Genomic DNA, 13,379 nt, shown 5'->3' with positions numbered 1-13,379 from the left:
CATCCACCAGCTGGTATGCGCATGCTCTGAGGACGGGGCTAGGGATGTCGTCTGGGCCGGCAGCCTTGCGAGGGTTAACACGTTTAAATGTTTTACTCATGCTGGCTGCGGGGAAGGTGAGCCCGCAGGTTTTGGTAGCGGGCTGTGTCAGTGGCACTGTATTGTCAGTGGCACTGTATCTCAAAGCAAGCAAAGAAGTTGCTTAGTTTGTCTGGGAGCAAGACATTGTGGTCCGTGACGGGGCTGGTTTTCTTTTTGTAGTCCGTGATTGACTGTAGACCCTGACACATACCTCTCGTGTCTGAGCTGTTGAATTGCAACACTACTTTGTCTCTATAATGACGCTTAGCTTGTTTGATTGCCTTGCGGAGGTAATAGCTACACTGTTTGTCTTCGGTCGTGTTTCTGACCTCCTTGCCCTGATTAAAAGCAGTGGTTCGCACTTTCAGTTGTGCACGAATGCTGCCATCAATCCACTGTTTCTGGTTGGGGAAGATTTTGATAGTCGCTGTGGGTACAACATCACCGATGCACTTGCTAATAAACATGCTCACCGAATCAGCGTATTCATCAATGTTGTTGTCCGACGCTATGTGTAACATACTGTATCCCAGTGTACAAGATCAAAGCAATCTTGAAGCGTGGAATCGGATTGGTCGGACCAGCGTTGAACAGACCTGAGCACGGGCGGTTCCTGTTGTAGTTTCTGTCTGTTGGCTGGGAGCAACAAAATGGAGTCGTGGTCAGATTTTCCAAAAGGAGGGCGGGTGAGGGCGTTATATGCAAGTTAGAATAACAGTGATCCAGGGTTTTGCCAGCCTGGGTCAAGCATTTGATATGCTGATGAAATTTAGGGAGCCTTGATTTCAGATTAGCCTTGTTAAAATCCCCAGCTACAATAAATGCAGCCTCAGGATATGTGGTTTCCAGTTTACATAGAGTCCAATGAAGTTCTTTCAGGGCCGTCGATGTTTCTGCTTGGGGGGATATACACGACTGTGATTATAATCAAAGAGAATTCTATTGGTAGATAATGCGATCGCCATTTGATTGTAAGGAATTCTAGGTCAGGTGAACAAAAGGACTTGAGTTCCTGTATGTTATTATGATCACACCAAGTCTTGTTAATCATAAGGCATACAGTATGACTTAATTGAGAGATACAGACTCATTATAATGACATGTTCATTGTAACTTCATAGAATGACAATCAAAGTGTTTTAAACAAAATGCATGACTTATCAAAGAATAAATGGTAACATCTCTCCACGTGGTATGGAAATCATTTTTTGGACAAATGTGCCATTTAAATCACTCTTCCGTCCAACAACATACATACACAGTAAGCCACTCAAACGGGTTCAGTTTATTTTGAGAAGTAGTTTCACAAAGTCACCACAGAATGGCAATCACACCGTATGTTCCACATAGAGATAGACAGTACAGGATGTCAGTGAGTACACAGGGATGCTGTAACAATAGTCCTTCCCCTCCACCCTGTCTCCCCATTCCATGAATGTCATTAAAGGAAGACAATGTCAATATCTATGACGATAAAGGTTTTAAAGCAATGGCAGAACCGAGAAAAGCATAAAATTGAGCAAGTTACCCTGAATAATCCCTTATTTTTTTCTTATAAACAGTAAATTACAAACCAACGAGTACACAGCAGCGATGATAGCTGTAACAGATTTGATTGATGATACCATGTAAAAGATATCAACCAGAAAGAAATTGGCATTGATCAATGTCAGTTACAATGTTAGTTACATATGCATATATATGACAATCGTTACACATGCATTTCTTTATTAGAATGTTAAGATGCATACGTTGTTTTGTTGTCACATGATGAACAAAGTCAAGTTCGCTAGACCGACAACATATCAAAATAAAAGGCAGAGATAGAGAGAATCTGAGTGAAAATAAACCACCAGATCACCTGAACAAGAGAAGAAACATCTCCCGCTGTTACATCAGAACTTAACTTCAAGCCTGCCTTCCCATGATGAGGAATATCCCGGAGAGGGAAGTACATACATACGAAGTAACTTGTGGAATAGACACCGGCTGGAATGCGGTTTTAACCAATCATCTTTCAGGATTAGACCCAACCGTTGTATACATATGCAGTATTACATACATAAAAAACCTTGAATGCATCTTTGACAACATATCACATAGTGACATCGGAGATGTTAATCATTGTTGTTGCTGTGCGTGGAGAGGCTTCCTGTGTCGTCAATGGTGTGCATAGAGAAGAACACATTCCGCCCTCTCCACTCCAACGCCATCGTTGTCAAGGTCAATCAACATACGATCTTGGTGATCGTGAAAGTCTAGACTTAGACGAGGTCAACTTCTTCCTCGTCGTTTCAGAGTTCAGTCCCTAGCTTTGACGATCCATGATCCATGTCACAGTCCCTCTATATTTGACCCCTAGCCATGCTGAATCGTCGTTGTGTTTTTGCTATCCATGATGACGCCTTCATTCAAACCTTTGTCCAAGTACAGAATAACGAACACAGAGATCCCAAACAACGATTAGAAAGTAAGAAAAAGTCCAGGAGACTGTTGACTGACTGAGATGTCTAATTCACACTACAGTGCCGACCCAAACCATACTGTGCTGGCCAGGATATTTTATTTTCACATTGTCCTTTTTTCATTCCAGCAACCACAGTAGATGAGTAACCAGGCCAGTGTGATACAGCTTGGCTTGACTTGGCTATGTTTGTCTCAGTAGTGTGAAAAGGGTAATAGTGTGCTTTAGTGGGCCAGCGTTGGAACTATAAGGTGTCCAAACTGTAGCCAGGGGCCACAGGTTTGGGCCTCTGTCCTTAATGTGGTTAACCCCTCAAGGTCTGTCTCTGGTAAAGGAATCCATGGTGAGAAGTCACTGTCTACTTTATGCCAGTGTTTTTTGTTGTTGCGAGGGATGGCGGGGGAGTGAGGTGTCCATGAGTGTGTTTAGATTCAATGCATGAACACACACACACACAGAGAAATGTACACAATGCACACACGCTTGCAAGCATGCACACACACACACGTCTTGTCAGTATCCTTTGATCCTGCATGCAGAACAGTCCATGATTGTCCACACAGTCCATTGGTAGAGCTTCAGGGATGGATTGTTGCCATGCTGAGTATAATTCATCACAGCCAATCTCAATTTCCTCCAGGGAAATCTCTGCTCTCCATCCCTGCAAGTCTGGCAACCCATGGTAGTCTTTTAAGCTCTATGGGCAGTTCTCTGTCATAAAAACAGCCTGGGTAGTCTCTCTCTCAAAGTTCCCTAAACAAACCCTAACTCCTAGACCTAGACAATGGTTGATATGCTCGAATTCGACATGAATAGATGAGTAAATTGATCAAATCTCAAATTAACATATTCCTTTTGCTACAATTGAAGTTTTTGCCATATTTCTCACACTAATAGTTTTTTTCATCTCCATAATGGAATGAAATTAAAAACATTCTGGCATTTATAATAAAATCTTAGTGTAAGGGCACCCCGAAAAGAAGGAGGAAACTCTCTACGTCCTCGAGAGCTACTGGGACGTGCATGCCTTTGCTCCAGCACGAACATGCCCGATGATACTTATTGTCGTCCAGACTGCATTAGGCTGGAGCTGGAGCAAAAGCCTGCACACCCAGTAGTTGGTACTTGATAACCCCTGATAACCCCTCTTTAGACTAGGGGCTATAGTTTGTTTGAGACTGTGCCGCAGAAATCTCTCTGTGTAGCTTTCAAGTCACTCAAAGTCAAAGGTCAAAGGTCACAGAGCAGGGTTTAGAAAATAATCCAGAGGGATGGTTATCTTGTGTGACTGTCACCAAGGAAAAGTGACTCACTGGACTGCTAGCCATACTGTTGCACATGTGACAGGACATCAGTTTGTTAGACCAGGGAGACATCCAGGGAACATAGGAGTGAGTGTCGTACTGTAGGAGTGAGTCTTGTCTCTTTTTTCAGTCTTTCTTCACAGCTCCATGCTTTGGGGTTCATGGATGGAGACATTTGGAGACACGCTTACAGACAAACACACAAAAACACACGTGCACACACATATTTGTATGCAAAATGGATGCACACACGAACACTCGCTCACACACAAAGACACATACACACAGGAGGATAAGGGGAGATACAGACACCCACTGTCATCACCTACAGACATCGGACAAGTACACAGAGACAGACCGTCAGATGGATCCTTTTGTGCTTTAACGTCATGGTGTGTCAGTTTGCATCAGAGCGACAACCACCATAATAAAAACCTATAGCAGGTGACTTACCCAATTTGTCCTCGTCATTTGGGTAGTTTGTATAGTAAATCAGGGTTGCAGAGCAGGGAAAACACATGCTAACGCTGTTAACGCACTTTGGTGAATACTGTTTTCACACCTATTACGCTAAATTAGCGCTGTTAGCACTATTAGGGATGTTAGTACTGTTAGCGCTGTTGGTACTGGTACCATTGTTTGTACTGTTAGCACTATTAGGGCTGTTAGTACTGTTAGCGCTGTTGGTACTGGTACCATTGTTTGTACTGTTAGCACTATTAGGGCTGTTAGTACTGTTAGCACTGTTGGTACTGGTACCATTGTTAGTACTGTTAGCACTGGTACCATTGTTACTACTGTTAGCATTGTTAGCGCTGTTGGTATTGTTAGCGTTAGTTAATGCTCGAACTGAGTCATGGGTAACAGCACATGTGGAGTGTGTCTGAAAGTGGACGTGGCGAAAGAAGTGGGTTGATCAACACAAGTGGGTATATGGAAAGCAAATCATTAAATTGGGCAGATTTGTTGGTGCTAAAGACCGTTTTGCGTGGCTGACTGGGCTGCACGAGGAGTGTGTAAGCCAGTGCGAATGACTAATGTGCCGTTGTTGTTGTATCGAGGTGTCTGCCAACCTGAGGTGCTTCCCACTGGGCAGCACAGTAGCAGTAGCGAGCAGTAGCAGTAGCTAAAGTGGCAATTTTTTGCCCTCCCATTATTTTATTACAAGTGGGATAGCTGCCTACACAATAAATAACTAATATTGATAACTATCTAGATGTCACCTTGATACAACCTACTCAATAGGGAGGGCATGAACGGCAACAATACCGGGTCTGTCGCTTCCGCTTCCTCAGCACTTTTGTCCCTCAACGGCTTGTGAAGTAGCTACCTAGTGTCGCCAGCATCAGGGTGACAGTCACATCATTAGTACTTTTAATAAAAAATTCAAAGTTGTCAGTTTTATTCACTGAAAACATCTAATTATTTGTAGCAGTGAAATACCATTTGCGCTCATCTTCTGGCTTCAAAACTGAAGTCCAAACACTTGCGGTATGGTAGTTGCATGGTAAGAAACTAAAAACAACACCGCTCAGTCAAAACCGTCTAACCAATAACAGAGCGCTGTTGATCCACCCACTTTATTCGCCGCAGCCACTTTCAGAGACACACCAAGTATGCAGTTTCCCATACTTCCTAGAACTGTTATAGCAGTTAGCATTAGCGTTGCTAGACGCCAGTCATCTCAACCGGACGTTCGGCACCTTTTTCAACTGCATCCCGAGTAGAAACAACCTGGTGACGACAACGCTCGTAACGAGACCTTGTTGGGCAATGGGCCCAAAGGTGCTTAAGACTGTTCCAGTATTGTAGTTACAGTGCAGGTAAGAGATTCTACACTATTAATGTGTACATCTGAATGACTGAAATGCAAGTGACTTCACAATATTGAGGGCTAAGGTCAAATTTGTTCGCAACTTCACATTAAACATTTCAATGAGGGACATTTTCATAAATGTGCTTACTTAGAAAAAAAGCTACATTGGGATAATTACCTACTATTATGATTTTGTATTATAATTAATATTATTATTATATCATCATTATCCGTATCATTATTGCATGTTTTATCTCTTATTACTTTATTACATTATTATTTCTTTCTTTCATCACCATTCATTGATTATCATTTAATAATTGCGATAAAGTGTGTGTGTATGTCAGTCACTGCGGGGGGGCCTCTGGAGGGGCTCCTTGCTGAGTGAGCGTGTGCCAGTACTCAACTTTCTTGCCGATGTGTTTGAGACACTCAAACCAATGTTTCAGCCTCACTCCCTTGGCATTTATGCCCAGTTCAACTCCGCCTGTGAGAGAGGGAGGGAGAAGGTAGAAGGGAGAGAGAGACAGACAGACAGAGAGAGAGAGATAAAAAGAGAAACAGAGGGAGAGGAAGAAGGAGAGAAGAGAAAGGAAATCTTTAACCTTAAGTCAGGTAGGTGAGTCATCAAGAAAAACATATATTTTACATGAACAACCTAGCGACAGACAGACATTCAGACAGACCCAAAGAGAATCACACAGAGAGACACGGGAGACACACAGGGAGAGAGAACAGCAAAAAAAAGGAGAGAGAGAAAGACAGTCATCACTGGGGGGGGGGGGGGGTCATCAGACAGATAGAGGTTTTCCTGGCTGTGATTGCATAGTTGATGGAGTGTGAAGTTTTTAACACAGTATTTAACAGACGCCGGCTTTCACAACGCCTCAAACACGCTCAATAGCTCATGTGTGGCCCCACTAAGCCTTGGTATTAAACTCAGATACAGTGAGAGGTATGGGGCAGGTTCATACTGTTCTCTTACATAACTCACACTCCCTCGGAACCAGACATACACACATCAACACACAGTCCTCACAAGTACAGTAACACAAACACACACAGATCCCACTGGGAAAAGACGTTAATTCAACATCTATTACACGTTGGTTCAACGTAATTTCATTGAAATAATGTGGAAACGACGTTGATTCAACCAGCGTGTGCCGAGCAGCATGTGTGTAATTGTATGTGCGCAAACACACCTCGAGCCCAAGTTTCCGAGAGCAAGTGTGTTTGGATAGGCGTCTCACGTACCTTCCTCATGACCCCTTCTCATTCTTGCCACCAACGAACACAGACACACACCCACAGTGGTACACACACCTGACCTGTTTTCCTAGGCCACTCACGTACCGCCTAATGACCTTCCAATCCCCCCTCTCCCTTTGCTGACCTCCCCCCTCACACACACACACACACACACACAAACAAGCAGATCAATACCATGTTCCCTGAGCCCGGAGGGGTGTGGGTGACAAATGGCGGGCGATTGTGTGACCCGGCGTGATGGATGAGGGAGGACCTGTCGAGGGCCGTTCCACTCCCTTTCTCTTTTCCTCCTCTTCTATTCCTCCCCTTCTCCTCCTTCCTCCACACCTCTGTCTTTGTGCAAAATGAGAGGTCCAGTCTACCCATCAATTGCTCTTACAAATCAGGGGGGACACTGCAACTCTCTCACCGTCTCTCCTCCTCTCTCTCTGCCTTCCATAATTACTCTATTTCTTTTTCATTTTTCTGTCCCTGGCTTCTCATCTTCTTCCTCCATCAGTCTTCCTGGCCTTTACAGAGAGTATTAGACAGCACATTTGCTTCTCCCTCTGCTCTATCTGTCTTTTTCCTCTCGGTCACTCCCCCATTTCTCTTCCCCATCTTCCTCACGTCTCGCTCTGTCTCTCCCAGTATCACAGTCATTTTCCGCAGTGCTAACAGATCTAGGCCATCGTGTATGTTGGCCATTACACCATAACGATAACAGTCATGGGAGAGGTTAGCCAGAGCAGTGTGTTAGAGCGATGGCCTTTTTCCCCTTCTCTTCTGGCGCGGGTAATAACTCAAACGTTATGTCCCCAGCTTGAGAGAGAGAAAGAGAGATGTAGGGAGAGAGAGAAGGAGAGAGAGAGAGAGAGAGAGAATGAAGGAGAGTGAGTGGGTGTCTGTGTGAAAGAGAGAGTGGGCTTGAGATAAATAGAAAGGGTGAGTTGGAGAAAGAGAGAGAGAGAGCAAGGGAGAGAGAGCGAGGGCACTAGGGAGACAGTCAGAAAGAGAGAGAGAGACTCAGCCTGCTACAGGGAACCTCCAGATAGGAGTAAAACACATTGATCACAAGGCCTTCCAGCTCCCTGGGAGACAATCCATTCTGCCCCAGCTGCCTCCCCACCTGTTCTCCCTGTGATATACGTTACACTTCGGGCCATGTCAGAGCTGTATAGTGCCTCACAAAGCAGTGTGAATCTGACGTGTCACCCCATTGAGGGATTGAGGACAACTTTCTGTCGCTCTCGTTTTCATTTCCCAATGCTCTTGCTTCTTCACATACGGCCCCCACAGTCCTTTCCCTCTTTTCTGCTAATTTTCATTTCATTCCCCTTTTCAGTTATTCCATCTTTTCACTATTTATTCTCCTCCTTTCACTCCCTCCCTTATAGTTTACCTATGACGTCATCGCTCCCTCCCTCTCTTTTACCTATGACGTCATCGCTCCCTCCCTCTCTTTTACCTATGACGTCATCGCTCCCTCCCTCTCTTTTACCTATGACGTCTTCGCTCCCTCCCTCTCTTTTACCTATGACGTCATCGCTCCCTCCCTCTAGTTTACCTATGACGTCATCGCTCCCTCCCTCTCTTTTACCTATGACGTCTTCGCTCCCTCCCTCTCTTTTACCTATGACGTCATCGCTCCCTCCCTCTCTTTTACCTATGACGTCTTCGCTCCCTCCCTCTCTTTTACCTATGACGTCTTCGCTCCCTCCCTCTCTTTTACCTATGATGTCATCGCTCCCTCCCTCTCTTTTACCTATGACGTCTTCGCTCCCTCCTATGACGTCTCTCTTTACCTATGACGTCATCGCTCCCCCCCTAGCTCTCTTTTACCTATGACGTCCCTTCTTTTACGTATGCGCTCGCCTCCCTCTCTTTTACCTATGACGTCTTCGCTCCCTCCCTCTCTTTTACCTATGACGCTCCCTCCTCTCTTTTACCTATGACGTCATCGCTCCCTCCCTCTCTTTTACGTATGACGTCTTCGCTCCCTCCCTCTCTTTTACCTATGACGTCTTCGCTCCCTCCCTCTCTTTTACCTATGACGTCATTCCCTCCCTCTCTTTTACCTATGTCGCTCCTCCTCTCTCGCTCCTCCCTCTCTTTTACGTATGACGTCTTCGCTCCCTCCCTCTCTTTTACCTATGACGTCTTCGCTCCCTCCCTCTTTTTACCTATGACGTCTTCGCTCCCTCCCTCTCTTTTACCTATGACGTCTTCGCTCCCTCCCTCTCTTTTACCTATGACGTCATCGCTCCCTCCCTCTCTTTTACCTATGACGTCTTCGCTCCCTCCCTCTCTTTTACCTATGACGTCTTCGCTCCCTCCCTCTCTTTTACCTATGACGTCTTCGCTCCCTCCCTCTCTTTTACCTATGACGTCTTCGCTCCCTCCCTCTCTTTTACCTATGACGTCATCGCTCCCTCCCTCTCTTTTACCTATGACGTCTTCGCTCCCTCCCTCTCTTTTACCTATGACGTCTTCGCTCCCTCCCTCTCTTTGAGGTCATTGCTGATCACACTGCGGCCCACGTTGCTTTCCTCCTCAAACCCACAAATTCTATTACATTATTTTCTGTAGCTATATTTCTCTCTTGCTAACTCTCCTCCTTTCCATCACTCCCCCTTTCTCTTACCTATGAAGTCGTTGCTCATCCCCAGATCGTAGTCCCATACGGAGATCTCCAGGGTTTTCTTCGCCAGCTGGTCGTGCGGAACTTCATACACAAACTCCTGTAATGAACAGAGGTAGAGAGAGAGAAAGGTATTCATGTACTCACACTTAGCGGAAAGTTATTCAGATTATGTTTAATATTGAATGTGAAACATGCATTGACTTAAATTCACGTTGATGGTATGGTAGGTAGTTAAGTAGTATTGAAGGAGATGAAAATGTATTCAAATTATGGCACATACTGTATACAGTACTGGAATCAAATTATGGATTTAAATGCATGGGACAATATTCTTACACAAATGCATGAGAATGGGTAAGCTATAGCTCTCCATCACTTCCAAGGGCATAGAATTCAACTTCAACAAACAACATTAATATGATATATTATATATCTTGCTCATCTGGTTGCTAAATGTGAGAAATTGGTTGCCAGGTACAGATGTAGGATCTTACTTTGATCACCCTTTTGTTGCTGAGGATTGTCCTGCAAACTTGTAGTGTATTTGAGTTTTAAAAATGCTTCTAAAGTTTGTGTTTTCCACTTTTGAAATGTCACAATTGATTTGCCCTAACGAACAATGTATCAACCCATACAAAAATGTTCATGAATTATAATCCACCAAATAATTCACGTTTATTGTTGCTAAGGATTATTTTCCTGCAGTAGCAAACGGCTCAAATTAAGAACCTACATCTTTGTGTGTTTATGGGAAGAATGATAGATGTTACTTCACTGGAAGTTTGCCAGGTATTGGTTTTATGGATTAGGGAGAGTGATTTGTAGTGCTCGGAGCAGGTGGAAGTACCTCATTAAACTCGGGATTGAGCGTTTTCTTCTTCACTGTGGTTTTGTACTTGGACTTTTTCCCCATATCAGGCTGCAGCACACTGAGGGAGAGAGGAGGAGAAAAGAGCGAGGGAGATATAGAGAGAAAGGGAAAGAGGGGATGAGAGTGTGAAAGAGAAGGAGGCATAGCGAGAGAGTTAGAGGGCATGGGAGAGCACAGAGGAGAAAGAGAGCAAGCAAAAGCGAGATCGAGAGGGAGAGGGAGAGAGAGATATGAAGGGAGAGCAGGAGGATGAGGAAAATATGGAATCTTAATTAGACAGTTGACACAGCATGACGACTGAAAATGCCGCTTTTCCCCTATATTTCTGACACAGGTCTTTTATTGTTTCTGAAACATCAAAGCAAATTATCTTCCATTTAGTCTTCGGCCCCGGCATGACATTAAACCCCACCGGAACGAGGGAGGAAAATAGAACAAAGAGAGACAGTGAGAGAAAGAAAAGATAAAAAAATTCAGAGACAAAACTTTCATTTCATTTTTTGGGGAGAGGGCGAGTGTAAGGGATTTCCTCCTCTTCTTCCGAAGAGGTGAGGCGAGAAGGATCAGAGGACCAATATGCGGCGTGGTAAGTGTCCATGGTTCTTTTTAATACGTAAAGTACACATGAACAACTGACTACAAAAAAACAAGAAATGTGAAAACCCTAAACAGTCCTATCTGGTACAGAGACAGGAACAATCACCCACAAACACACAGTGAAACCCAGGCTACCTAAGTATGATTCTCAATCAGAGACAACTAATGACACCTGCCTCTGATTGAGAACCATACTAGGCCGAACATAGAAATACCCAAAATATAGAACAAACAAACATAGACTGCCTACCCAACTCACGCCCTGAACATACTAAATAAAGACAAAACAAAGGAAATAAAGGTCAGAACGTGACAGCGAGAGAAATCGGTGATGAGAGAGTCAGAGATTCAAAAGCTCAAGCCAAGAGGGGGACAGACGGCTTCCCAGAAGGCCATTGGTTTTTATTGGAGAAGTCATCAGCATAAATTCAAGCAGCGAAGTCATGATGTTCTAGCGGCGGAGAGATATCTCACTCTCCAACGCCACCCACCTTCAGCCCAACGTCAATAACACGTACTCAATGACAAGCCAACAGATATGCTGCTAGGGTTGGGGTTTGTTCACATCAACAAGACAGGTGGGAGGGAGAGAGGGATGAGAGAGAGAGAGAGAGAGAGAGAGAAAGAGGTCGTAGGAGAGAGTTCTCAACCAACCCAGTGAAAGAAAGAAACAAATTGGATTTGTTGGAAAAGAGGGAGAGAGGGTGGTTTATTGAAAGAAAGATAGAGAAAGATGGAAGAACACTGGCCACCCCTCGGAGCCTGGTTCCTCTCTACGTTTCTTCCTCTGTTCCTGCCTTTTCTGGTGAGTTTTTCCTAGCCACTGTGCTTCTACATCTGCATTGCTTGCTCTTTGGGGTTTTAGGCTGAGTATCTGTACAGGCACTTTGTGACGACTTTTGATGTAAAAAAGGACTTCATAAAACAAATTGGAATTTGATTGATTGAGATAGAGAAAGAGAGTCCTCAACCAACGAAGTGAAAGAGAGAAAGAAATTGGGCTCGAGAAAATACAAGCTAGGAGAAAAATGAAGGCAGAGAGGGATGGAGGGAGAGAGACAGAAGAGTGAAAAAATGAGAAAAACAGCCGATTTCACACAGAGGATAGAAAAACAGAGTGACAGGTGGAAAGCGGGGAGAGCGAGGAGAGAAAGGAGCAAAACAAAGCGCCCAGTTTCGAGACTCCCACATCCACACAGCACAGGCCGAGATGACAGTTTGCTCACTCAGCACCAGAGGGACGGGCGGCATCCCAAATAGCACCCTATTCCCTACATAGTGTACTACCTTTGAACAGAACCCTATGGGCCATGGTGCACTATACAGGGAATAGGCTGCCATTTGGCATGTAGAGAAACTGAAACCCTCGTTTCCAATATATAATGTCTCTTCATGGTCTCTGGTTTGAAGCGATTACTAAACGCTCTAATATCTTAGTTCATCTGTATTAACGGAGAGAGGGAAATAGAGGAAAGGCAAGTAGCCAACACACCAGCACTACTGAAGAGGTTTATATTGGTCTTTAAAATGTTGATGGAACGTTGCTCTAACATTTCTGTTTATCTGTATCCAAGAAGAGAGGGAAATAGAGGAAAGGGAGGCAACCCACCAGGAGCAACTGACGCAGAGGTCAATATTGATCTTCAAGGCAGTGATGGAATAGCCTCTTGGTCGCTCGAAACAGGGTTGAGGGGGTTGTGCGGGTGATTGTGATTTTGATACATGCTTAAGTGAATTGTAAAGGCCAGGAGTAGGCGGATCAAACCATAGGAGCCAATCGTATGTCGGAAAGATAGGAAAAGCCCCCCTGGACATTTGTAATGAGAAGTTAATCAGCACAGAATTAAGTGCAACATAATATACATATGTATCTCTGTGGTTATTATAAGAGTGCCGGAGTCAGGAACCTCCTAGTCCAAGATCTCCAGCCATCAAATCTTGGATGAGCTACTGGGTGTGCAGGCTTTTGTTCCGGATCAGCATGATCAATGATGATCATACCCTTGTTAAAATAACCTTAACCTATGTAGTTGCTAATGCTACTGACAGTATTGACATTATTGACATGCTTGATTGACATGACGAGTGGGACCCTACCTTGCGAGGGTATATAGGCGCCTACCACATTGTTCCTACTTAAGGCTCTGACAAAGGCGATTCATGCCGAAACATAAGACTATTGGTTGTTTCTCTCATCAATAAGTCTATTCAATTTACCCAACATCAGAGTGTCATGGTTCCTCCTGGCACCAGAGGGCGGCATAGACCGCCCTAGAGACTTTTATTGGACTCGGGTATGTCTTGTTATTTCATGATTGTGTCCCTGTTAAAAGAGGTGTATTGTCTGTGGT

The 13,379-nt window shown here is 44.4% G+C and overlaps 1 protein-coding gene across 1 annotated transcript in view; it reads right to left on the bottom strand.

Moving 5' to 3' along the window:
• Window positions 1-1,326: 1,326 nt before the first annotated feature.
• Window positions 1,327-13,379, bottom strand: part of LOC135506740 (double C2-like domain-containing protein beta) — a 52,417-nt gene continuing 40,364 nt past the window's right edge. The window contains exons 9-11 of the mRNA XM_064926088.1: window positions 10,408-10,489; window positions 9,561-9,657; window positions 1,327-6,152 (exon numbers count right to left, since the gene is read on the bottom strand). Coding sequence (XP_064782160.1) covers window positions 6,013-6,152; window positions 9,561-9,657; window positions 10,408-10,489 — 319 coding nt within the window. The 3' untranslated portion in view covers window positions 1,327-6,012. The remainder of the gene's footprint in view (window positions 6,153-9,560; window positions 9,658-10,407; window positions 10,490-13,379) is intronic.

The sequence above is a fragment of the Oncorhynchus masou genome, chromosome 20, assembly GCF_036934945.1.
Source record: "Oncorhynchus masou masou isolate Uvic2021 chromosome 20, UVic_Omas_1.1, whole genome shotgun sequence".
NCBI classification, from domain to species: Eukaryota; Metazoa; Chordata; class Actinopteri; order Salmoniformes; family Salmonidae; genus Oncorhynchus; species Oncorhynchus masou.
Note: the sequence above shows the minus strand (reverse complement) of the source record. Positions and strands in the feature narration are given on the sequence as shown.